This window comes from Dicentrarchus labrax, unplaced genomic scaffold, assembly GCF_905237075.1.
Source record: "Dicentrarchus labrax unplaced genomic scaffold, dlabrax2021, whole genome shotgun sequence".
NCBI lineage: Eukaryota > Metazoa > Chordata > Actinopteri > Moronidae > Dicentrarchus > Dicentrarchus labrax.
Genome location: NW_026136704.1, coordinates 17,457,437 through 17,484,440, shown reverse-complemented (window position 1 = coordinate 17,484,440; position 27,004 = coordinate 17,457,437). Strand labels below are relative to the sequence as shown.

The 27,004-nt window shown below is 40.8% G+C and overlaps 3 protein-coding genes and 2 long non-coding RNA genes across 5 annotated transcripts in view; 2 read left to right on the top strand and 3 right to left on the bottom strand.

The window, feature by feature from the left end:
* The window catches only part of LOC127363018 (uncharacterized), a 32,528-nt gene extending 24,951 nt beyond the window's left edge, over positions 1–7,577 (bottom strand). The window contains exons 1-2 of the long non-coding RNA XR_007884651.1: positions 7,489–7,577; positions 1,924–1,986 (exon numbers count right to left, since the gene is read on the bottom strand). This is a non-coding gene — a long non-coding RNA (uncharacterized LOC127363018). The remainder of the gene's footprint in view (positions 1–1,923; positions 1,987–7,488) is intronic.
* zgc:114130 (uncharacterized protein LOC570332 homolog) lies at positions 5,577–10,778 on the top strand. The gene is made up of 2 exons (XM_051399427.1): positions 5,577–5,754; positions 7,575–10,778. Exons 1-2 carry the CDS (start codon positions 5,632–5,634, stop codon positions 8,829–8,831), a joined length of 1,380 nt encoding a protein of 459 aa, XP_051255387.1. The 5' UTR covers positions 5,577–5,631; the 3' UTR covers positions 8,832–10,778.
* A 5,540-nt stretch (positions 10,779–16,318) lies between these two features.
* trappc6bl (trafficking protein particle complex subunit 6B, like) lies at positions 16,319–20,829 on the bottom strand. Its single transcript, XM_051399431.1, has 7 exons — positions 20,661–20,829; positions 20,255–20,352; positions 19,909–19,976; positions 19,700–19,817; positions 19,095–19,178; positions 18,770–18,863; positions 16,319–18,636 (listed from the first exon to the last, which is right to left on the bottom strand). The coding sequence occupies exons 2-7, from the start codon at positions 20,348–20,350 to the stop codon at positions 18,605–18,607; spliced, it is 492 nt and encodes a 163-aa protein (XP_051255391.1). The 5' UTR covers positions 20,351–20,352; positions 20,661–20,829; the 3' UTR covers positions 16,319–18,604.
* A 176-nt stretch (positions 20,830–21,005) lies between these two features.
* Positions 21,006–23,551, top strand: bloc1s3 (biogenesis of lysosomal organelles complex-1, subunit 3). Its single transcript, XM_051399430.1, has 5 exons — positions 21,006–21,096; positions 21,523–21,638; positions 21,813–21,999; positions 22,424–22,524; positions 22,989–23,551. The coding sequence occupies exons 2-5, from the start codon at positions 21,525–21,527 to the stop codon at positions 23,172–23,174; spliced, it is 588 nt and encodes a 195-aa protein (XP_051255390.1). The 5' UTR covers positions 21,006–21,096; positions 21,523–21,524; the 3' UTR covers positions 23,175–23,551.
* A 310-nt stretch (positions 23,552–23,861) lies between these two features.
* On the bottom strand, positions 23,862–25,184 carry LOC127363017 (uncharacterized). The gene is made up of 2 exons (XR_007884650.1): positions 25,072–25,184; positions 23,862–24,311 (listed from the first exon to the last, which is right to left on the bottom strand). It is a non-coding gene; the product is annotated as an uncharacterized LOC127363017 (long non-coding RNA).
* Between the last annotated feature and the right edge of the window lie 1,820 nt (positions 25,185–27,004).

Below are 27,004 nucleotides of genomic sequence, written 5' to 3'. Positions count from 1 at the left end.
TGGTGTGGCGGCATCACAGCGCCACATACATGCCTGGCATATGTACTACAGCTTTTTGGGTCGTTTCAGTGAATCCGTGTGGACGCAGATATTTCTGGAAACGACGCCGTGTTTACGGAGATTTTTTTTCTAAATGACATCGTATTGGGTGAGGCCGCATATTCGTGTGGACAGGCTCCTAGACTCAACCAGTTAGCTGCTTTAAGTAAGATTTTTAAATGCAGGGCTTTTACTTATAACTGAGTATTTCTACACTTTGGCATCAGTACTTATACTTACTTTTAATAAATTAACAAATTGCTTCTTCCTCTGCTTTTCTGTGTTGTATTCTTTCACTGAAATTTGTTCCTATCAATGACAAACATTTTTGGGAGTTTCTTGGAACACAGTATCACAGAATAGATGCTACGATTGGATGAAAAGCTGGGGTTGCTATTGATTACCTCACATAATACTTACACTGAGGGGTAGCAACTGTAGCTTTTCTTTCACTGTCAGAGAAACTCTCTTCCTAAATCCCAAACTCTCTGTGAATCCCAAAGGCTCTTTGTAAGCATAAACACACACAGATGCACACACAGTCGTACACACACACACACACAGACACACACATACACACAAGCGAATGGGGCAGGGGGTACATTGTGAAAGAAGGAAGGTGGTGGGGGCGGGGGGATGGGTGGAGAAAAGGGAGAAAAAGAGGAGCAGATGTTCATCAGGTCCTCCTCCCCTCTCTTTAATATAGTAGGCTCTTATCTGAAGAAGCCTGTGTGGGGCTGTAGAGGAATTACTTCACTTAATCATGTGAGTTTCAATAGAGTGTGCAAGTGTGTGTGTTTCACTCTCTGTAACACACGCACACACACACACACGCACACACACACACACACACACACACACACACACACACACACACACACACTCAAATGGCGTTTCAATTGTTTCACTGTTGACAGTGCTGTGATTATGTATTAGCTAGCTCTCCTGTCCTGTCTGCTCACCCCTCTATCCTTAATGAAAACACACAGCAGTGCTTGTTAATAAAGAGTTCTGTCAAATATGTCTGAGAAAAAAATGCATCACTTCATTATTTCATCCATGTACAGCAGCTGCACCCTGCAGCTAGTCATCCCAGGCAACCCCACAGTGCAATGTCACCTCTGTAAATCTTTTCTAATGTCAAACAGATGTTGAATCAGTAAATGCTTTCCTAATGACTGAGCTAATTATTTCACTGCAGGAAGGATGATGTGACAAAGCAAGGGAATGTGTCCCATGAAACATCTTTATGCATCTGGTTGATTAATCCCAAATCTGTAGATCACCCAGATCAAGTCTTAATGGAAACCATCTCTGGCCTCTGATTCCTTCCTCCAATCCTACAATGCCTTCCCCTCTCATTTCCCCCTGTTTCTTCTAAATAACCCCCAATCCTGCCCCTTCATCCCTCTCCTCACCCCCATCTCTTTCCTCCCTAACAAGCCCTTCTATCCCACCCATTCACCTCCCTCTGTTATTTCCACCGTGTGTGTGTGTGCGTGTGTGTGTGTGTGTGTGTGTGTGTGTGTGTGTGTGTGTGTGTGTGTGTGTGTGTACGGGGGTAGAGTCGCAGAGGGCGGGCCATTAGTTTGTTAGTTGGTTCTGCAGCTCATTGAGCTCATTGTGCTCCGAAGGCCCTCTAGCCCAGCTGGACTCAACAAGAAGCAAGAATTCTCTTTCGAATCTCTCTCCACCTTTCTCCTCCCTTCTCCCCTCCCCCTTTCCTTCAAAACCAACCCACCCCCCGCACCCCCTCACTCCCAGTAATCCCCACCTCACCCAAAGGGGATTTGTTTATAGAAGTAAACTCTACTCGCAGGCCAAATAGCTTGTTTATAGATAGCGCTTGTTTACTTAACCAAATTAACAGAAGGGCCTGCTTACCTCAAGGCACTCATGTTGTTGACATCTTGCTAATGGCTTGTTGTTCACAGTGGTGGTCTTCATCTTAGGGTAGAAAACAAACACACAGAGTCAACCTCTTAAGACGATGGACTAATTAGGGTGTCTCACGTCTGGTTTGCACCCAAAGGTCAGTCGCAATATAATTAGGCCTTGTTAAAATTAAATGCACCTCGGGTCATATGATCAGTTAAATACAGAAGTGAATGCAGCAAAAATGCACACTGGGATCCTCAGACCATATTTGGAGGTGGTCTGGATATTTGTCTACCTATGTGAGGCACCGTGGTGGCCTGGTGGTGTTCACAGTTTGATTTTGGAACTTTGTTGTATGTCAGTCCCTCCCCTCTCTCCCCCACTCAAACATATGTTTTTGTTCTTGCTCCTACAGTTGGATGTTACACTGTACAGAATGATGTATGTGCAGTTTGACACTAGAAGGATGTTTTCACATTCATCTGCTGAAAGTGGAAAGTTTCTCTCTGCTCACTGAAAATCAGATTTTAAGGGGGCGGGGCCTACCAGCATGATTTGTGACATCACAAATAGTTTGGAAGTCAAACCTAGTCCAGTATACAACTTACTGTAAACAAGTGCAAGGTAGAAACTTGAAGTTACTAGTGAACAAACAATGAGAAGGGACTTTACAGTGAAGTAGGAGACATCTTGTGTCCAGCAGAAAAACTTTAGAAATGAACAAAATTTGTATATGTCGTAATATTTGTCTGGAAGGGATCTTTACCTAAAAAAAAAAAAAACATCCACATAACGCAGTTGCAGTGCAAATGCATACCTGACTGCACTGAAAATGTGTTCAGCCAACTTTTAAATGAGAATAATCTACAACTAAATCCAAAAAACTGTTGATTTACCTCAAGAGGATAACATTTAACTGGGTATCCAGAAGAAGTAGCCTCTGCAATACTGTACTATATGTTGTTTTTTTGGTCAGTTCCCTAATGAAGAAATGAAATGTGAGAGAGGAAGTGAAATCTTACAACAAAGGTCACTCAAGGTGCATTTAGTCCGCATTCTGATGCCATGTAAGAACTAACAGTCCATCTTAATTAGATCTCCACACAATCTGATACATCTGGACGATACCGCACCTAAACTTTACACCGTAAACATTTCCATTTTCTCTAGTAAGATAGCAATTTTGATAGTAGCAGCAGAGTGACAGCACAGAAAAGAAGGGGTGACATGCAAAGAATATCTGCTGCCAGATTCGAACCTGGGGAGACAATAATTCAACTTCATATACACATTACAAAAGTCAAAACACGGCTGGCTGAGACAACCTTCAGCCTGTGTAGAGTGGACCTGTACCATTACATCATCACAGTGCTGGGGGGATGGGGGAAGACTCTGTCAAACACACACAAGCATGTTTATGCACACAAACACACGCACTTAATGGTGACCACTTGGCTGGACCAAAACAAAGCTTCCCAGCAGGCTTTGTTCTCATCTTTCTAAAGCAGCTCAGAGCCAAGGAGCTGGTTTCAAGAACGGACTAACCATGAACACACCTTTTTCAGACCATTTCTGATATGTCTTTTTTTTCCTTTTTGGAAGCTCTTTTGAGGGTTGTACAATTTTAAAATCATATTTAATAAACAGGAACAATAAGAGACAAAAAAATAAATAACAACCTTAAAGGACCAATGTGTACAGCTAAGTGGCATCTAGCTGTGTAGTTGCAGATTGCAACCCCCATGATACATCCTCCCATTCCAAACGCGAAGGAGAATCTACGGCCGCAAAACACTCCCACAATCCTAGAGCAAGTCTGAAAAATGGCTCATCCAAAGGTACCTGAAACACAACAATTGTTATTTTCAGGTCATTATACACTAATTAAAACATACCTATGAATATTATATTCCATTTCTGCCAATAGATCCTCCTAAAGATTCCACACTGGACCTTTAATTTAAGACACTATAGGTGCATTTATTCTAAGCATACGTGCTTTACTCTCCTGCCCTTCGTGGGAATCAAACCCCAACATCCGGCCACTAGAAGCACTGAAAGGTACAAAACAAACTGAAAGCGGTTTCTTTCCCTGCAGTTGCAGCCAACTGTTTTGCCAACTCATCGGGCTACTGGGCACGCCATCACAATCCTCTTTACAATCCCAGAGGTGTGACAACCCCACTCCTGGCAGACCTGTGTGGAATCGTGTGTGTGTGCGCTCTTGTATTTCTATCTTTGTGAGGACCAAATGTCTTAACCAGTGATAGTATGAGAATGAGGCCTTTATTGTCAGTGCCCATCATATTTGCAGGGCGGGTGATTAAGCAAAGGTGTAGGAAAATATAATTGTATATTTGACACGTTTTGTCCTGGCAAACAGCAACAACCCTGTATGTGTGTGTGTGTGTGTGTGTGTGTGTGTGTGTGTGTGTGTGTGTGTGAGAGAGAGAGAGAGAGAGAGAGAGAGAGAGAGAGAGAGTGTAGGGCTGTCATATAGTCTCATGGCTCTGCAGTGGAATTTTTCACACATCTACCTTTGAAATCAAAGACTTCACTCCTCCTTGTCTGTCTCAAAGGGCTAGACTGTCTCCACACTGTCTTTTCTACCCATATGTTCAGTCCTCCTGTTTTCTGCTCCTTTTTTGTCCTTGAAGTTGCCCTTTCTTGTGGGTGTCTGCCTATTACTTTCCCTTTGTTTGATACACTTTCTTTGTTTTAGCTGCTACCACTGGCACTTCCTTCATCCCCTCTGATAAAAGCCATATGACTTTACATAACTATTATCCGACTTAACAGGCCAGTGTCTCTGATTTAGGAGGATCTATTGGCAGAAATGGGACCTAATACTCATAGGTATGTTTTCATTAGTCACCAGGTAATGAGTATTCACCGAAAAACAACTATGTTTTTGTTACCTTAGAATGGGCCAATTGTTATCTCCTGAGGGAGAAGGTCCTCTTCTACAGAGTCTGCCATGTTGACCAGCTTGACACACACTGGTCCTTTATACAGGCTATGTATAATAGCAATGATCATAGCAAGGCTGATATTGATTGGTATCAGTTGCAAGGCCTGCACTTCTCAGTAAAGTGCTAATGCAACGAAATTACCCGAGAGCACTGGGTGAACAATTGCATGTACCAAATAACTTTATAAAAAGGTTTTATGGTCACTATTTTCCTGCAGTAGTAACCCTAACATTATATTCCTGTACACAGATTTGACAAAGCTCACAGACCTTTGTTAGCCTAGTGTCTGCTACATAAATTAGCCGACTTAATTAACAAAATAATTTATTTGCTTACCATGCAGCAGCTGAGTACACAACATTTAAAAAACAATGGAGTAAAAGTTACAGTTGGAGAAATGACATTTTCCACCCAACATCTAAAAAAAGTTATTATAAAGTTATATAACCGGTTATCCAACAAAAAAGAAACATAGCTGTTTTTTTTTTTTTTTTTTTTTTGCACTGTCACTTAAATGTACTATATATAATAATACCACGGTGAATTAAAAAAATAAATAAAATCCCTTTCTTCATGCAGTTGTTTGGTAACTTTCGGCTGACTCCAAAAAAAAAAAAAAAGTGGAAGCCATGCGGGAGTGGGAGTGGCTAGCAGCGGTGTTAGGTTTTAAATCCACACGTGGTCCGGGTCTTGGGCTTGTTTAGCAGCAGCACATACACAGAGAGAAACTTCTGCTCGACTCATGCCAAGCGAGTTTGCCCACGTCTACCGCTGTGGGGGGCAGACCGGACGAACGCAAGACGAACCCAAAATGCCATCTTACTCCCTCAACCAGTTTGCTGACCTGGAAGAGATTGTTGCTAAGGTAAACGGGGAAAAGTGCAAAGAAAGTTGAGCGAAAGTTGGCTAGGTCAGAGAGAGGGAGAGAGGAGGAGGAGGAGGAGGAGGGGGAGTTGATGTTAGCTAACTAGCTAGCTGCACTGCTAACTTCACGGTGTTTGCTCCCTTCATCTGGTGTTGACTGTGTTTTAAGAGTTCAGAAGTTAAAACGTGGCTTTATTGTATTTTTTTTTGTTGCCCGTTTGATTTGATCTGAAAGTTACCCCCCCCCCTCCCCGGACTTGAAGCTAAGTTGTCACAAAGTGGAAGCGATGTCGAGTTTTTGGTGTTAAGATTCATCTCAACACGGGCCCCTTAAACTGTCCCCCAATGAGCTAACTTGGTGATTTAGTCGTAGTTATAGTTGAGGCGGTTTGTTGGCTAGGTTTCGCCGACCATCGGTCACCGGACAGGTTGCGACTCTTAACCTCGGTGGTTTATTAACGGTAGAAAAACCACTGGAGAGTTGAATCAAAACACCAGCTTCAGACAACTGATAGTTATTAACTTTTTGTGCCTAAAACAAACGACTCAAAGTTGTGGTTGAAGCTGCGTTGATTTGAGAAAGAAGTGTGTAGTTGACTGGATTGCAGTAAGTAGAAGCGAGTTGTTTAACTTTAATAGTATGTTAGTGCTGTGAGTTAGTGGATGTGCTGCACAGCGACGTCTGTAGTTTGTCCTTTCTTATTTCCATCACTGTAGCAGATGTAACGTTAAGTATGTGTAGGATGAAGGTTTAAACCCTTGTTAGTGTTAGGCTAGCTACTCAAAAAGATGTAACCTATTACTCCTTACTGTAATATAGTTACTGAAATGGTAATTAATTTCACTACTGGTTAGTGGGGAAATTGAATATTATTATTAGTAATGCCTAATATTGCTTGTAAGTGTGGATTTAAAACAGTTTGTTGCTGGATGTTGATGCTGTTTATGTGGTAAACAGGGTAGTTAACTGCAACTCCATATGGCAGTTTTTTAAAAGGACCACTTCTGTGTCCCACTGCTCAAACTGCATTCTCAAATGGCAGCAGTGTCATTTTATTATTTCAACTATAGTCCTATAGGTCTTAGGCAGGTTAGCAAAGGTTTATTGTAATGAGACAAGACTTGAAAGGTTAAAATATTGGATAAGAACGAATTCTTATCTATGTCTGAATTTGCATGTGTACTTTCATTTTTGTTTTTTAGAAACTGTTCCTTTTAGGCCCTGAGAGGAAATGTGTAATAGAGGATGTTAGAGGGCAAATTGCATCAGACCTATTGCTGACTGAGTTAGTGTATAGCTCACTTTTTAGTGTCTGTATGACACGATGTCAATATACACCACCGTAGGGGTTGACTTAAGTTCACAACACAGAAGTAAATATTTGATGAAAGTTTGTTTTCATGTATACTACTATACTACTATACCACTATACTATTTGTTCTTTTATTTTGTAACACAAAAGAATGCATTTTTTTTTAAAAAGCCACTGAAAATGTGTACCAGGAGAGAATTTCAAATGATGTTGAATGCTTTCTAGAGTGGTTATACTTTTTATACAGTTGAAAGATGGAAAAACTAAATAATCAGCATTGGACGGAAAAACTAAACAGTATTTTGCATTTACCAAAAGTAACTTAAGTAGTGTGCAAACTGAAAATAACTACATCTTTGTAACTGTTACTCAGTAGCACAACTGATGACAATTTACGATCACAGATGGACAAAGAAACTTACCACAGGGATTTTCTAAAGTCGCTCACTTAATTTTAATTTTGAAATTCATCAGCTGATGTTTTGTGGTTGTCTGTTCCTTTTTACAGAAGTTACTAAATCTCGACTTGAGGGAGCAGAACGGACTGCTACCATCCCTCAGTCTGGCAATGAGGACACCAGGTTGCATCGGTCAGCCACGTAGCAACACATCGTTTTCCCTCTCGTCTCTCGCCTGCCTCCCCGCTGAGCCTTCAGACGGTGTATTTCTGACCTCCAGCCAATGGGGGCAACAGTCGGAAAGCCCCCTGCCCTCCCAGCTTGCTAATTCTACCCAATGGGGAAAGTCTGGCTTCCTTGCTCAGCGCTCCATCAGCATGGTAGAGACCAGCAGCGCCACAGCAGCAAACCTAGGCTGGCCCGGGACTGACATAAAGCACTCCCAGAGTGACCTCAGCCCCACTGCACTGAACACTAGCTCCTCCTCATCCACCTCATCTGTGTCCTCTTCCTCATCCCGCTATAAGACTGAACTGTGTCGATCTTTCACTGAGAGCGGCTTGTGCAAGTACGGCGGGAAGTGCCAGTTTGCCCACGGGGCAGAAGAGCTGCGGGATCTAAGCAGACACCCGAAGTACAAAACGGAGCCGTGCCGTACGTTTCACACCATCGGCTTCTGCCCGTATGGGATGCGCTGCCACTTTGTCCACAACAATGAGGAAGAAAAGAAACACTCATTCTCTCGTTCCTCCTCATCCTCTTCTTCTTCTTCCTCAAGCCTCCCCCAGCAGCCACCTTCTTCCTCCCGCTCGCACAGACCTCCTCTCGTCAGACAAAGCTTCAGCTTTGCTGGGTTTCCCTCGGCTCCCCAGCAGTCCTTTCAGCCTGCCTTTAATGCTCATCCTCCTCCTGCCACTGCTTCCTTCACACATGCTCCGTCAGCCTCCACTCCTTCCTGCGCTGACATTACTGACCTCCTTTCTCATGCCTTCTTGGAGATGGACTCTGCCTTCGAGGCCTCCCCTACCCACCAGTACCAGCTCTCCATGGGCCAGGCCACTGCAGCAGATCCCCGGTCTCCATTCCTGCCTTCGCCAGACTCTGGCTGCTCTCCGTGTGGGCTTTCTCCGACTGCCTCCCCTTCCCTGAGGCAGAGTCCCGTTGCCACCGGGGTCTTTTCAGGGCCGCTGGGTCCCCGATCCCTGTCCTACACCTCTTTGTCAGACCAGGACCAGGATGGAAGCAGCTCTGCAAGCTCCCTCAGTGGCTCCGAATCCTGCGGTGGCATGAACGACGCCAACGGCAAACGTCTGGCGGTGTTCAGTCAGCTCTCTGTTCCTGAGGATGCTACTGGGTTCTGCCTCTAGGCTGCAGTGTGCTGGAACACAAACATACATACTTGCATACACTCAAACACAGACATGCAGAACCCTGAATACTCTGACACAATATATGCAGTACACACAAATCCACACTGAAGCCCGCACGATGCTCACACACTTGACCCCTATAAATGCGCACCTACTACACGCAGCCGGCAGACTGAGACCTCAGGCGTTCCTTGCATCTTTGTGACATCAAAGGAAACAAGGACTTACTTACTGACTCAGGACGCTCAGAGATATAATGTGGTTAAAATGGCACTGGTATATGCGTAAGGGAAGCCGCAGTGATGCTGAAAGTACAATGTGTGTTTCCACCAAAACAGAGTACATATCAAGATAGAAGTTTAATAGTGCTGGAAGTGTTTGATGCTTCATCACAATAGTATGCTGAGATGGCAAACTTCTACAAGATGTAGTAATCACAGTGTGATTGGCCAATCAATGCTGCCTGTTGTTGAGTCCAACCAAACCCTTTTTTTATTGCGTTTCACCAACACCTTCTGAGTGATCTAAAGAATGTGACAAAGCCAAAGACATCTGTTTTGTAGCTCAAACGTTTTGATTATGGTGGTACAAACACACAGTGTGACCTATGTTTAGAAATGATTTTTTTTTTCCCCATTAACTGTACACGCAGTATTGTGTGTGTTTATACAATGGTGAAATAGTTTTTTTTCCCCCTCATAATTGTTCAGTCTGAGGTTCCGTTTAGATCGCTGGCCTTGAACCTGAGTGTTAAGTTTTTAAACAACTGAAGTGCCTGTAGCGTTATTTGACAGGTCATGTTACAGTGTTGAAACAAGATTTGCTGGTTTGTTAGGAGAGATGTGAGGAGGGGTGTGAGGTTTGTTTTTGTTTCTTTTGGTTCTTTTTACTAAGTAAGTAAGCTAGTGTGAGTTCAGGTCTCTCTGTTGGGAAGACTTCTACAAGTGTTGTTCTTTTGTCTCTTGTGCATTATTGACAAACTGCCACCAGTAAAATGGCAAATGACCAGATGTAACCTGCCCTACAGGAGGAGGAGGAACGGGGACAAAAAGCCAAGTGCCCTTGATCATACTTTTTCAAATCTCATGTCCATGACGTTTCTTTAACTGTTTATGGGCTATGATATTGTGTGTTAGCACAAACAGCAGGCATTGCAGAAAACCCATCAATATTGGGACTCAAAGATAGACCAAAAAGAATATTAAATGCCATTGTGTTATTCCTGCATGTCGTTTTCTGTAAACCGATACAATCTGAATATTTCTTGAGTTACAAGGCACTTGCCGCAGGAGTTAAGTTTAATCAAGTCATGTGAATGTTTCATGAAAGTCCTGTTTACCTCTGGCATGTTTCCTAAAAACATTGTGGTGCTAATCTGTATTTTGAGATTATCTTAAACACAAACATTCCCCCGGAGATGGATTTTTTTTTTTTCTTCTCCCCTAACCAGTGTTACATGTTTTATAAGTATTCATGTTTTTGTGACTTATCACCCCACTCACCATAGTTCATCTCTCCTTCTCATTCAGTATTAATTCTTCCTGTTAACGGCTTTGTACTGTTATGAATGTGTAGCGTCCCGGTCACACGTACGTGAACTGCGCACCCGGGTCTGTTGCCTTTACTGAGCTACTGTAGATCCAGCATTCTGTAGTGTAGAAATTTTACTTGGCTGTTTTTGTGTGTTAAATGATGTAGTTGGTTAGGGGAACAGACGCCGTGCTGTTACTGGTCTATTTAAAATTGCCTTTTCATCAACATGTTTGAGGCCTGTTTAGTGTTAAAGGTGATAATCTTTAGTAACTTAATTTCTTTAATTTATTTTAACGTATTTATAGAGGACTTTGAGTTGTTAATGCTTGTATCAAGTTTAATATATTTGTTTTGTGCCCTTTTTTTTTGCTTTTTTTTTTGTACTGGAAATAAAGTTGTTTTTTTTTTTAACTGGTTGTTTTTAAGCTTGTTTTTCAGTCACCTCAGGGATTCAAAAAAAAAATATCTATACAGGTATGTTTTACACGTTTGCTCAGAAATCTTGTATTGCTGATGCAACAGTACAGAAGTTGTGAGACTTGTGTACATGCCCTTGAACTTTCTGCTCAGCGGTATGTATTTTGCTGGCTGTAGTATATTTGCAACAATGACACATTTGTGATGTTTTAGATGCAAGGTGCAGGAAGGAAGAAAGCAGGAAACCAGTGAACTGTCATTTATGGCTTTCATTGTAGATCACGTTCCCCCAGTGGGCCCTGCACTGTTGATGTTAACTGTATCTACACACAATGTCAAAAGAGCAGATAACTATGAATTCACTTATCTCTAAAGTTAGTATCTTTAACTAGGGCAGTAGACTGAGTGATGATAAGACAATGATGTTTTCCCCTTCCAAGCATGTTGTAGAAACTATAACTGCAGCAAAACTCGTGAAAAAGGTTAAAGGTCCTATCTAGGGCCACTGTTTGTCTGTTCTGGGCTACTGTAGTCTCTGTAGAAGAGGGGACCCCCTTCTCTGTATATAAAAATGGATTGTTCTAAGGTAACGAAAACACAACCATTCATACTTTCAGGTGATTATGCTCAACATACCTACCTAATATTATATTCCATTTCTCCCAATAGATCCTCCTAAATGTTACACAATAAACAACGTGACAATTGTTTTCAACTGAGTTGATTTTATGTTTCTCAATCCATAAAGGCACATTTAATCTTTAAATTAAATCTGAAAACTTAAAAAAAATCACTGCATACTGGAAAGCTACCCTGGGAATAAATCATTAAAAATTATAAAAATGAAAAATGACAGCATACAAAGATTTCAAGATCTATAGTGTAGTTCTATATCATTAAATTTATTCCAAGTGACGAGCAGAGTATTCAGCGACTAGGAACTTGTATTTTCATCCACAGGTCACACTATGCAAGAGTGAAACACAACAGGCTCTTCATATTTCCTACTGAAATTGCACTAGGGAGCCGGAAATGAATCATACAACTACTCTGTGGTGCAGCCTCAGCCGGAAGAACACGCTTACAGACCAGTGTACTGTTGCTGAGTGATTCATAAGTGAGTAGAAAGCTTTTAGTTTTTTTTTTACTTGAAGGCACATTTTAGTTTTTTCTGATTCCATTGAATAAGACAGTAAAACAGATAAACTGATAAGAAAATTCAAATAAAGCCACATGGAATTGCTTTTGCTGACTAGTCATTTCTGCTGAAGGATAGTAAGACACTGGCGTGTGTGTGTGTGTGTGTGTGTGTGTGTGTGTGTGTGTGTGTGTGTGTGTGTGTGTGTGTGTGTGTGTGTGTGTGTGTGTGTGTGTGTGTGTGTGTGTGTGTGTGTGTGTGTGTGTGTGAGAGTGTGTGAGAGTGTGTGTGTGTGTGTGTGAGAGTGTGTGTGTGTGAGAGAGAGAGAGAGAGAGAGAGAGAGTAGTCATGCCATTGAGATTTCATGTGGAGATAAGAAGTCTTTTGTTTGGGGTTTAATCTGACCAATCCTGGGCTCCCCCACCCATTTCCCTTCTCCCTCAGTGCCTCCACTGATTCCATCCTTCCTCCCTCACTTTGTTCCTCTCCTTCAATTACATCCCCTCGCCTCCCCTTTTTTCTTCACTTTCTACACTCTGCGTAGCAGTGGAGTAAAAGTTTAATCCACTGTAACTGGTGAGCAACCAGAGTGTGTAGAGGCAGTATCTTCATTAGCAAGTTATACCACACAACTTAAGTAGTCCTTATCAAATTAAACTGTGTATTAAAGGGTGCATTCAGGAAAAAAGACTCCTCATACATGTAAAAGTCACTGAAGACTAATAGGGGATTTCATCACTTTTTAAAAAGTGATGATGGTAAGAAGTTGTTTTTTCCATCATTCAATGTCCCACAAAAAGAAAGAAAGAAAGAAATAACGGGCTCAAGATGCATACTCACAATTGACCCTCCAGGAATCTCTCTTTCATGCAGGCACACACACACACACACACACACACACACACACACACACACACACTCACACACTAAGAGCTATTATCTTGTCACTGTTAACATGAGATGGGCTGGCTGTCTGGGAGTGATTAGTGGCCGTGAAGGGGTTAAAGGCATGTGTATGCTCGTATGGTTTCTCTGTGTGTGTGTGTGTGTGTGTGTGTGTTGTATTGTGTCCGATAGACATTCTCCCACACTCTCGCCCTGTGGGACATAGGAAAGGCAGGCAGATGGCTGTATTCAGGTCCACCACGGGTCAACATATGGCCCCAAGAGACAAAGTTTGTGTTTGTGTGTGTGTGAGACAGAGAATCTCACTCTTACTATGCATGAGTGGAGGAAGTTGAATGAGTAGGCAGGGAGGAAAAAAGGTAACAGTGGGGGCAGAAAAAGAAGTGGTGAGATAAAGAAGTGGGATGATTTGAGAGGATGAAAGTGGGCAGCATCCTGTGAGATCATACAGGTTGTTAAATACAGCCACTTGTTGTGTGCTCTAAAAAGTCCTGGCCTTTTGAGGAAATTCTTTATTATATCACTAGAGCTACATGTATGGACTTTTAGTGTAAAACATTCAAAATTACCAACAGAATGTAAAGAGAGAACAGTTTTGACGGTATGTCAAAGACATCTGTGTATTGTGCTGCTGAGATATGTAGTTAGCATGCTAACCAGACTCAGATTTGTGGTGATATGCTGCCCACAGTTTGTCTGAGTAAGAATTCAACAGGTGGCCAATTCTTCCATATAACTTTTTTATACTGCAATTCATTTTGGAATAAAACCTAGAAGTTCATAAAATTAAAATAAAAAAATTACTGTTTGGTCAAAAGCAGAAGCTTAAAGTCAAAGCAAATCACTACCTCTTGACTAAATGAACGTAACACAGCTGATTTTTTAACTAAGTAGGGCTAGCCAGCTAATAGGAAGCTAGCTAAAAGTTAACCTAGCTCGTTTGCTAGTCAGCTAACCACTGATGTTTTAGGTGAATCAGCTTGATGACTGAGCTACTGCTAGTTAACCTAGCTAACTGCTATTTTACTAAAATAACACAACTGACAGCATCCTTCTGTTAGCATTCAGGTAATATTGATTTTAATGCAAAACATAGGACATTATTTCTCCAATATCCGATTTGTAAATAACCAACACATTTCGTCGGCAAAGTTGATGCAACAAAAAACATAAACATTGGCCGCTGATAGGCCGTCTTATTTACTTATAAGCAGTCTTATTTACTTATAGGCCGATGTCAGTCAACAAGGCTAATCGGTGCTTCCCTAAACTGTACAGATTGTTCAAGTTACTAATAAAATATATTGCTTTGGACTCCAGTTTAGTATGTGATTTAAATTTAAAACAACCAAATTATCGGGGTTCCAAATCAATTTTAAATGGCATTTCAGTCTGTTTTTTTCCTACAGACTAAAGTGAGCTGCTTTCAGGAAACCTAACCCAGATCAATAGTCTCTGTCAACTCCTCACACTACAAAAGACTTCAGCCAGGCTCTGTGGAGTGTTACAGAATTTTAGCAAGTCATCAATTTAAGAGAGAGAATGCTGGTTTTCCTTGCACCTCCTTTCTTTCTTCTAGCCCCTGAACATACCCCTCCTCTCCTCTCCTCCCCCTCCTTTGCCCTGCTCCATCCCTCCATTCACTGCTCCTCTTTGTGAGTGTGTCGGTGATATTGTGATGCAGGGTGAAGCAGGAGGAAGGGGAGCACAGCTGTTGCTGTTGCTGAGCTCTCCCCATCATCCCTCAATTTCACTCTCTCCGATTCCCTCACTCCATATTGTTCCTGAGACTTTCACGTGCACACAAATTTAACGTCCTCACTTTTTCCCTCTCCTCACCGTCACACCTTCATCTTTCTCTTTTCCTACACTGCTTCCTCTCCGCCCCCCTCCACTATTTCCACCTCTAATAAACTTCTCTTGTCTACTATTCATTTCCCTCCAGCCTCCTGTAGAGGTTCTTCATTCTCTTCATCTCATTCCTCTTGCCCACTCTCTCAAGCTCACCCTCTCCTCCTCCACCGACTACAATTCTGCCCCCTCCCAGGCTTTCTCTCTAATCCCTCCTTCTGATTTTTTCCCCTTCTTTCCAGAGAGGATTTGGGCAAAGTGTTAAATGGGTTGCAACAAATGGGCTCTAGTCAGGTGCTGCACCTATACGCAGATGCCTAACTCAATTTTCCTGACTGTTTTCTTCTTTTTCTCAGCATTCCTACAGTTGTATAGAAGTTCCAAAAGCCACAAATCTTGCTGTCACATATGACGCACTATGCAGATCAGCAGGGGTTGAGTGGCAGTCTACTTATCACCAGGGATCTGATTTAACTTTTCTTGAACTCTTAGGCTCATTCAAGAACTCTTGTCTTGAGGACCTCCATACTGCGGTAAGGACATAACCCAATACAAGTGCCAACTCAAAATTCCAGACAAAAGGAGTTAGAAATATATTAAAGAGGTACTCAAACCATGTTGCACAGCAGAAGCAGAGGTATCCTGACTTTTAGTCCCGAGCACAGGTTAACTCTGGAGCCTACATTTCCCATTATGCAACCAGTGGCAACTCTTATTAACTCCATGCCGCCAGTTTGTAGGGCACTTTTTGTACAAATATTTAGCTTCCAAGCAAAAATAACCCCAATGACATCACCAGAGTTCTTTTCTTAGACTTCAAAATACTCTCTCAATGAACCACAGACGGCATTTTACAACTGTTTTCACAGGCCGATTGGAACTCCCCATGACGAGTAAATTCTTCATGTGTAAAATTGGGAAAGTGCCTCTTTAAGATGTTGTCCAAGTCATTCTCTTTCTCTACTCCCACTATTTTGTGTCAACCATTTACGCTCCATGATGGGGTTTGTGAACAAACACATGGGTGGCTATTGTTGGTGGAAAACTAAGAGCTTCTAGACAGATGTAGTAACATTGTTTTATAGCAAAGAGAAATAAAACAGTTGGCGCACGTTATTAACTGAGGCTCTACCAAAATGTATCTGCAGGACTAAAAAAATAATAGAATCCAATTATTAAATTACACTTATAGTAATATATATTTTTTTTTTTTTTTACTTATATATGTATATATATATATATATATATATATATATATATATATATATATATATATATACATAAGTATAAATCATTTCCATTTCTTCAGCCAAACTTTGCCTTTGCTTTTCAGGATAGCTGCCTGTATATTACCTGCAGTGTTTTAACTCAAGAGGATGTCAAGGTCTACTGTGCAGTTACCTAAACTTCATTGTCCACAAGAATTGGCTCTTTAATGATAAAAAGCCATCACATCAAATATATAAAGGAAATACTGAGGCTAGGAGTCCTCCTTATATGGTAAAACACACAACGTGAAAGCATGTTGTGTACTATATAGACTGCTAATGACTGCTGTAAAAGCAAATATAGAAAGTAGCATCCACAAGAAAGTTTTTCAGGCCCGAGCCAGAAACACACTGAGAGCACTTTAAGGGGATAAAGTTACATGTAACGACCTTTATTTTGTAAACTATTACACTGATGGCAGTGGAATACTGGAACACAGTCAAGGGTACTTTATTACAGCAGAGACAAAAATAAAAGCAGACTGAGCACCATTGTCCATCAACGACTGCAATACTGTCATTGTGGCGCCATAGCAAAATGTAACTACAGATATTAACCCTCTGGATTTTCATTAAAGTGTAAAACATTCTACCAAATATGATGGTGGATTTGACTGAACCTGGGTAAGCGTACTGTAAACCCCAACTAAAGGTTCTCTTGAAAAGTTACAGTTTAAGCCTTCAGGGACAAAACTTTTGATAGTGAATATCTCAGAAGTGCAGTATGCTCACATACAGTAGAACCTCTTAATACCAAGCTCATGATATGGATCAACAACATGAAAGAAAAATTAATAACTTAAGCAGGGATGATGGGAAATGGACCAGCTGTTGCTGTTGTACACAGTAAAATGTGTTGTTATGCAGTAATAAAGAGGAGAAAAGGCAAAGTAACACACACCCATTTACATAAGAACATTATAACTAAACAGTTCTCTAAGGAATTAAACTACCATGTTGGAAAATAGAATGAATTATTATATCGATAACAAATATTTGAAGAATTTATGGAAGAAGCTGTGGTGACAAAATATTTCTACTAACTTCAATGTCATTTTGTCACACAAAACATCATGCAAATAAATATACAAAGGGTGTTTTTCATGGCACTGAATAGCCCAGGTAGTACCCAAGTATGGGTTCTCATTTCTCCCAGACAAATACTGGGAGTACGTCAAAAAGATAAACTAGAGGTTTGAGAGAAGAAGGTAGAACTGAATTAGAGACACTGGACATAACTTGCCAAAATGGTGAATCGGTAAACTGGTAAAGCAACAAACATGAAAACGACGACAGCTTTATGTGGCCCTCTTGTGGTGAAAAGAGGCAACAGCATCTACCAGAGAGGTGAATTTCATAATCAAGGTATCATTGTGTTGTGTTCTCGTTCAACAGACTAAGTTTTTGTGGTGTTCTTGTTGAAAAAAAAATGGCCTTATGGCCTCACAGCTCTTTTAGGATTCATATTTGAGGAGACTTTTATACAAAGCAAGGTGTAAATGTAACCCAGATATCCATGTGAAATTATTAGCCAACATAAAACATGATTTAATCACATTTGCATTTTACTGTATGCTGCTGTAAATCTCAATACAATATGTTCACATATCAATGCTGTACAAAGGACAACAAATGTACATCTTGGTACAAAAATAATAACTATAAACTTACTTTGAGTGGTCAACTGTGACATGGCTATAGAGGAACAGACTGATGCTCACTAGGTAGATGCCACTTTCAAATTTGTAGAAAAGCCAGGCCTTGAAACTGTTATGATATTTAATAACACAATGTAATTAAACTAAAGGCTCCTGTACCAATGACTGATTTGCCTTAAAAATAACTGACTGACTGAATTTAAATGACCACCAGCATTCATGAAACACCCAGCTCCTAAAGGCAATCTGCTACAAGGCAGAGCAAAGCACCAGGAGCTGGTTACAGCTGCTCAGTGTGTCTGCACAGAAACAAGTGTTGAATAAATAAATTTGATGTGCCAGATGTAATGATTTTCAAAGGCTCACTAGCTATTATTTGGATGGATGCTAATCTGGAACGTATGGCGGTTGATAGTCCTGAAATTGAAAAAAAAAAGGACGTCTTATCTGAATTTCTGCTGATTTTCATTTTCAAAATGTTTTAGTAAGCACTCTCCTCTCGATCTGGGGACTTAACACTGCAACACATTACAAACAATACCACATTACCATGTGATTCACTATACATTCACATTCACATCATTGTATTCACAGCCACTGACAGTCAATATTTATTTTCAATCAGTCAGGGCCAGGCGCCGCTTATTTAGTGAAAACTTAAGTTGAGAACTTCAATATTTCTAATTATTCAATTTGCTCCAATGGAAAATAATGTATATCAAAAACCAAGATGCCAAAAAAAAGCAATAAAACAAATCTTGTTCTGTATCAGAGTACCACAGGTAAAGGATAAGCCCTGGCTAACCCTTTTTTGCCCAGTCAGGGGTACCTGGTTGTCAGCAGAACCTGGCGAGTCCTGTTTGACCCAGTTGTGGAAAATCATGGTGGTGTTTGATTCTCTCTGTGGTTGATCAGGACAGAACTACTATCCTCTCTTCAGGATTAACAGGCCCCCACAGGGCCCTGTTCATCAGCACCAGGGTAGCAGAGAGGGTCACGTCACAACTTTTGGATCACCACCTGGAACTTGCCTGGCAAGAAAAAAGAGAAAGGTAAACCATAATGACACTTCACCATTAGCAGTTAACAGTCTGGCTTCTATTAGCCAATGAGCATGTTCCCACAACAAAGAAAATCTTGGACTGGTATTCTGATAGTACTTACAGGATGGCATAACAGAGACCTCCGCCGTCACCACGCTGTCCATACCTAGGTTAGACAGAGCTCCTCTCACAATGCCACAGGAAAAAGCAAGGTACTGAGAGAAAACACACACAGACATGCATACAAATTAGCTTCAGCAACAGTGAGATTGATTCCAATTTCTTTTGCTGCATCTCAAAAATTAAAACCTTCCTACCTACTTCTAGTTGATCCCCAGGTGAGCGGGAATGTCTGTGTGTGTGTGTGTGTGTGTGTGTGTGTGTGTGTGTGTGTGTGTGTGTGTGTGTGTGTGTGTGTGTGTGAGAGAAAGGCAGTGCATACTAACTTTAGGAGCCTGATCCAGGTACTGTTTTCCACTGGAGAGCTGAGTCAGCAGAGAAAATTTGTTGTCCTGCAGAACATAGGTGCCCTATGGCAGAGAACAAACACTTGTATAGAAACAAACACTTTCAACACTGAATAGGCTTTTAAATATTTAAATTTCTTAAATTTAGTTAATTTAGCAAGACTTCCTGTAGTCTGAAGGGGATTTAAGTAATCTATGACCTTGGCTGAGTTTTATTAAAGATTTAAGGACCAGTGTGTAGGATTCAGTGGCATCTAGCAGTTAAATTGCAGATTGCAACCAACACTGAACACTGCTCGCGTCTGCATCCAATGACCTGGGATTAAGAACGGGCTGTGAAGTTTGTAGGAGAAACTATGGTGGCCGAGAAAAACGTGAGATACCATAATGATCTGAGATCCAAATTCCTGTTGGTGGAAAGATGACTGATCTGAAACTGAGCTGGTGAGACCAAAAATCTCAGTGAATGGATAAATAATTGTGGCTTCACAACAACCCTCTAAATATAAATTCAAAAGCATGGGGTGCCTTCAATTTCTCGTTGACAGCAGTCCACATATTGTTACTCTACACTTTTATTTTACCTGATGGTTTGTCCGGAGGTTGTCAACCTGCCTCCTGAACACCTTTGTCCAGAAGTCTTTACAGACGAACTTCATTACGTCCAGCTCATCCTTGAAGCTCGGAGAGTCCCTCGTCAACCTAGAAAACATCCACAAAGACATTTAACCTAAATGAGGACACATGCCACACAGCATTTACTGTTGCTTACACAATGTGTGTGCTTGTCTACCTCTCAATGAGTCCTTGTCCCACCCTGAAGCCCATGCTTTCAAGGACAGAAACACAGACAGCTCTGTCCTGAAGAGAAGAAATGCAAGCGGTTTATTAGCACAGTGGACAAGAACTAGCTTTATATGTGTGTTAGTATGGTGTGTCCTATAAAAGGCTCGTTTGACTCTACAGTACTGTAATGTAACGGTGAGCTGTATTCTGAAAGCAGACTGTTTACTGGAACAAATATGCGCCGATTAGCAACCAGGATTAACACTAGATGGTGTTTTGTAAGGTAACTGAAAGCTACTATTCTTCTTTATATTATGTGTCAGTATATGGATTCATGATTTCATTGAACACACCTTGTTGTCCATCTCTCCTTTACTGTTCTGCTGCTCCTTGTAAACATGTGACACGATCTCCATATGGAGAAAGTCAAACAGAGACTCGTCTGCCATTCCTGACAGACACACAAACAAAGTGTTACACAGTCCAATATAACGTTTAAATAACAGTTTCACTTCACCTAGTTAGTTATTTAGTTAGCTGTGCTTCAACATAATCAACAGTAGCTAATGCTAATCGTGAAACTCCTTTACAGCAGCTTAGCGTTAGCTGGATAGTTAGCGCCAGGTAGCCTGCTAGTGTTGTTTGCTAGCAGCGTTTCTGTGAGAACTAGTTGTTCTAATCTCAACATATAATGAGGTCAACGCAATGTCTGTACGTACGACTCACAGTTCATCTTACTGAAAGATAAATCTACTGTACCTGTCAACGACTGTAAGCTACACACAGTAAACACAACCCTTGCACTCGATATTTCACCAGGGCACTCCTCGGGGTTCACGTAGGCGGTGTTAGTGGGAGAAGGCGCCAGTGACGGTGATTACATTCACCACAACAGATAAGGGACATTCAGAGAAAGCACACAACAAATAATTAAACATATTGTTCTTAGTGGAGTACGCCAATAAACCTCGTACCCATACGCTTTCTCGTATCTTAGAGTCTGCCTGAAACCATAAATACGGCGTACGCCGGTTCTCATTACAAACACATCCCTGATTATTTAGGGCATTTCCTCCAACCACGTCATGAAACGTCTCGTATCACGTGACATGGTAGCGCAGCTCGGATTGGGTCTTGGAAAACAAGCTACTTCCTCACTGCTCATGTGACTTGTGTTTTCAACATCACACAGAAGGTTTGACAGTTTGAGGATTTGTTTGTGTATATTTCAACATTTAGCGTTAGCCTTTAGCTAACATTACAATGATTACATAGAGTATTGCTTAAGTTAGTGTGACCGTTATTACCGTTATTTAACGTTACCTAGTTAGTCTGTACTCTTTGTTTCAATGTAACGTTAGCTAACTACGTTTTGTTGTGTGTGTGTGTGTGTGTGTGTGTGTGTGTGTGTGTGTGTGTGTGTGTGTGTGTCTGTCTGTCTGTGTGTGTCTGTCTGTGTGTGTGTGTGTGTGTGTGTGTGTGTGTGTGTGTGTGTGTGTGTGTGTGTGTGTGTGTGTGTGTGTGTGTCTGTCTGTCTGTCTGTCTGTGTCTGTCTGTGTGTGTGTGTGTCTGTCTGTGTCTGTCTGTGTGTGTCTGTGTGTGTGTCTGTGTGTGTGCGCAGCCATGTCCAGCAGGTACCAGATAGTGGTGCAGGGCGAGGCCTCTGAGACAGACTCTGATGATGAGGTTTACATCACCTCCATGGCTGCTCCCCAATCTGCCACAGTCGGAGCCAAGGTTGTCTTGAGAGAGAAAAGTTTGTGTTTCGTAACCTTGAACCAATGTCTCCACCCCTCATGTCGTGACTCTACGGTCTGCTTTGTCTCTGTCTGTGTGTGTGTGTGTGTGTGTGTGTGTGTGTGTGTGTGTGTGTGTGTGTGTGTGTGTGTGTGTGACTTTGGATGCTGTCAGGTTCCTGGGGAGGCGTCTGAAACAGAGAGTGAGGGTGAGGAGGATCAGACGGACAGAGCTTCTACAGTGAGCCAGGAGAGCGCTCAGATACTCAGGAGAGACCTGCCTCCTCTTATCGTAGTTAGAGACCATCCTGATATACAGTCCATAGTGGAAGACAGGCCAAGCCCCACACACAGGCCACATGGTGAGGATACATAAGTATATTAATAAATATTCCAATGGCAATACTTTAGTACTTTAATACTAGGTAGCCTTTAATTGCATCTGTGTATGATGCGAGGCAGCTACGTCTGCTGATTAAAACTGAGGCATTTTGGATGTGGTTGAAAGCTCTGAAACAATCTGGTAATTGGACCTTTGAGTTTAGAGTATCTTAAAATAAAGAAAAACATAAAAGTATGCCCATTTAAGATCATGTATTGTGGAGTGTTAGTTGTAGCTGCAGTGATAAATGATCATATTTGACCATTAATTGTAGTTTATTCTCTGGCATCTCAGTGTTCAGAAATCAATATTTAGACATGGATGACAAATGAATGAGTAACTATGAGATGGAAGCCCTGTCCAGGTTAGATCTCAGTTATTTTTAAATGTAATTCTGTTTCCAGGTGACACCCTTTTACAACAGAAGCTGCAGGAATCTAACAACCGGCTTTATTTTGACGTGGGACAGACACTACGGCATGTTTATGGCAGTGCCAGTAGAGAGGTATGTAGATAGTTGACTCAAAAGTCTGCCAAAATGCTCTTTATACTACAGCATTACTTACATTACATAGGCCACTGTACGTATTCCCTAGCAGATTTGAGCACCAAACATTTTGTTCTTTACAAGAAAAGTAATTAGATTAATGCTGCACGGTACAGAAAAAGATACTATAATGTAATCTTAGTAGTAATTTGAGCATCTAGGATGGCTGTGATAAAATAAACATATGATGTAATGTCAGTAGCGTAGTGTTAGAAAAGATAGAAATCACATGACAGTCCCATGGAATCACATGGAAAGCGGCAATACCTTTGTCACCTGTAACTCCGGTCATTTCCTTGACATTAACAACAATCCTATGAAAAGCATCTTCTAATATCTAACTAGCTAGGGTTGAAATTCCTTCATTTCAGTAGTTTTGTGGTTGCAATTTTTTGACTCTGGTTGTTGTTTTTGTGTAAAAGGTTCACAGTGCAACAGCTCAGCTGAATACTTCACAGGGCGCCATCATCAGTGCATCCCACAGCATCAGATTAATCCTGGATGACCTGAAGGCTGTGTCCGAGAAGATTGACATCATCACCAGCTGCCAAATACTGCCTGATATTAACATCAGTAATCCAAACAGTTATAGCACTCCTGTCCCTTAAAGACAGACAAATATATATATATATATATATATATATATATATTTTTTTTTTTTGAAAGATACATGTCATGATGTTTTCATATAATTATGGGCAGATTGTGTTTGAATATTGAAGTAGGATTCAAGCTGGATAAATCAGTATGTTAGCCTACCTCAGTGTTTATGAGCAATTCCTATGCATATGAGAAATTATACACATATTTGTAACATTCACACACGATTGCGTATGTATTCATTATTGTATTGTCTGGAGCTCTGTTAAATTAGGATTCTGAGAAAATAACAGAGTCTATTATCTCATGTTTTACATATAAATATCCAATGTTTCTTTTCTATGTAAATATTAACATAACTCAAAATAAACCCTTATGAAGCATATCCTTGTTTCTCTTTGTTGTTTTCTGGTCCTCTGTGATAGTTCAAAGAGGCAGACATGTACAAGTTCCTCATCCTATATTTTTCTGTTTCTTTTTTTCCCTGTGTGTTGAAATTGTAAAATAAATCTAACTCAATCATATTTTAAAATGTGCTGGCTGATTGCAGAGGTCTTAATGAAAGAATTTCTTAAAATTATTCTCACTTGAAATGGTTGTAAATTTATTTTCAAAACCAATGTAAAAAGCAAACAAACAATTTCCAATAGAAAATATGTGCAAAGCTCTTAAACTCAAAGAAAAACAACCAAATATACAATGTTGGTCAAACATTTACTGCTTCATAGAAAGGGACTTTAGCTTCAAGGTGACATAGTTACAAACATAACTACAAAGGTTAAATCCCAATAAATTATCCTCAGCACTAACAATGTCAGAGAATGCCTTTCTTTGTATTCTTATAGTATGTGGTATTACTAAATCACCCTCCTAGGATCAAAGCACTCTGCCACTTCCCTCTGGTTGTCCTTCCTTCCATTCATCAATTAGGTGATGTCCCATTCATACATCTGTCCTTCCACTCCAACAGCTTCACCATAAATCCATCCATACAGTCAGTGATGTCAGATAGGTGTGTAGATATACACTAACACCACTACAAGCAGGTTGAGAACTGTGCCCACAATACCCACAATGCCAAGCATATTTTCAGGATCCACCTTGCATCTGGACGATTCGGGAAGAACACTGACGGGATCAATCACCTGGAAGAGACAGACAGAGACTTACAATATGTGGCCTGTGTGCACCGTTTACAGGCACTCAAAGCAGGAATTATTAAATGATCCTGCAGTGTCTTGACATGTTTCAACCACCTGATGGCGCCATCAACACAAACACGACCATACTCATAAAACGGCACAAAAGGTTTCTGAACCTATTTTTTAATTTGCAGTAAAGTCCATACCTCCACACCTTATGCCCCACATAATTATGTGTAATACATGTATTATCTCTCGTTCGCAGCTCTTTTGATATAGTAAAAGTGGCAATAGCACAGTGAATACTTTACAAATGATATTTCAGTCAAATGAAATGTTAGTAAAAACATATTGCATCAAAATATACTTAAAGTACCAAAAGTAAAAGTGCTCATTTTGCATAATGACCCATTTCAGAGTAAAATGTGTTACTGAATTACTACTACTTACTAACTATATGCATTAATGTGTACATCTCTTTTTTTCTCATTGCTGCAGCTGGTAAAGGTGGGCTGATTACTGTATGCAGTAAAAAGGACAATATTTGCATCTGAATTGCAGTGGAGTAGAAGTACTAAGTAGCACAAAAGGAAATACTCAGGTAAAGTACAAGTACCTCAAAATTACTTTCCACCACAGTGTGAACATTTTGTTCATTTATAGACACTTATTCTATTCCTTTCTCTGATTGGTAGGGAGTAAAAAAAAAAAAAAAAGATGGATCTTTCTGATTTGCTAAAGAAGTTTTTTGTCTGAAATTTACCTCTCTGCTGTTTCCCTTTCTTCTGTCATCCCTCAGTTCGGTTGATGTAGTGGGCTCCATTTCTCCCTCTTCAAGCTCACTCAGAGCAAAAACAAACTTTAATTCCGTCGAATCCCCAAAAAAATAGATCCAAATATTCACAGGGATGAAGACTGGTAGGACTTTATGCACCACTGGTGGAGTTTAGGTCTTCTTTCTCCTCTTCTCCCAGGGCTCCAGAGACCCACATGTCTGTAATAAATGAGAGAAGAAAGGGATGCTGTTTATTGGCACAGACTGTCACACAAGGCCAAGACACTGCTCGGCCAAGTCACTAATTCTGTGTCAGGTCACAATATAGTTGCCTCGTAGCTGCCTCTGTGTGTGTGTTTGTGTGTGTGTGTCCAGTGGATAATGTTACAGAGGGAGTAAAGAGGCCTCAGATACTTTGTGGCGACATCACTAGGGCCGTCTTATTTGTGTGTGTGTGTGTGTGTGTGTGTGTGTGTGTGTGTGTGTGTGTAAACTATTTAAAAGCCCTTTATGGAGATAAAGAAACTCCCAGTAGATAAATTTGATAGTACTTAAAACTACCACTATCTTGTCAAAATACTCCACATTCCTTTGGGGAAACATTTTGATTTCTATTCAGCATAAACTTGTTACACTAAAAAGAACACACACACACACACACACACACACACACACACACACACACACACACACACACACACACACACACACACACACACACACACAAAATGCAGTGCTGATTCACATCCATCATGCTTAAAGCAGACAGAAGAGTTTAGAGTTTGCCATTGGAGAACCTTGATATAATAGAGATCCACTGAGGCGTCATTAAAAAAGCTGGGGGGCAGAGGTGAGGTGTTAATTGGGGTCATAGTCAGGCTCCTGCTGGCCGTTTGTCATCAAATACCACTAATGTAGTCCATACAAATGATAATGTGTCTTAATAAGCATGTAAAACATATAGAAAATGTATTTTTAAGAATGAAATATTTATACAAAATTGCAGTAGATAATGTCTGATAACTGCTACCCTAAACTAAAATACAGTATATACATAATATACATACATCTGTGTAGCCAGTAAATGTTCATTAAATATCCTCTTTCTGTAATGTTTAAAACCTCGACTAAAATGTTTAAAATGATTGGAATAATAACTGTATGTATGTTCAGGGATCACGTTGACCTTCTAACCTTACTGGGATGGAGGTAGCAGACCATGAGGGAGTGATCAATTGATCAGGAATTCTCATGGGATGCAGATAAGTGTAATGAGACCCCAGAGAGGTTAGAATCCGCAATCTTTATTTGATGAACTAGGGTTTCCAGCTAAGGGAGCATTTCTCACATCTTCAGATAACTATTATCTCTCTTACCAGTGTGTGTGTGTGTGTGTGTGTGTGTGTGTGTGTGTGTGTGTGTGTGTGTGTGTGTGTGTGTGTGTGTGTGTGTGTGTGTGTGTGCATGTCTCCCTCAGTCCCAGCTGTGCTGACTAAGCTCCAGGCTTTGGGGGCTGCATGAGTGATAAGAATTTTGAAATGAGGACAAACACTGAAAACACCATTAGGACTGAAACATCATCATCATCATCACGTTATTAATGACGAAGACAAACAACACCATCCCAATGATGATGATGATTGTCCTTACTGTTCTCGGTCCTCACAGGAACATAATGGTACATCTGTATTTGCTGATGGCCGAGGGAAGACATAAACATATTGATACTGCTGTCATGTCATTGTAAAGTGGCCACCCTTACTGTACCCTTATTATAAGGTTGTGAATAAAATTTGGTGTAATGCTGGTAAACTAAACTGATATGTTGTCATCATCCGCCTAGTTTCTTAATGTCTCCCAGTGGGAATGTGATTCAGTTTGAAAGAGAAATGTAATGCAAAGGACTTTGATCTTTCCAGAC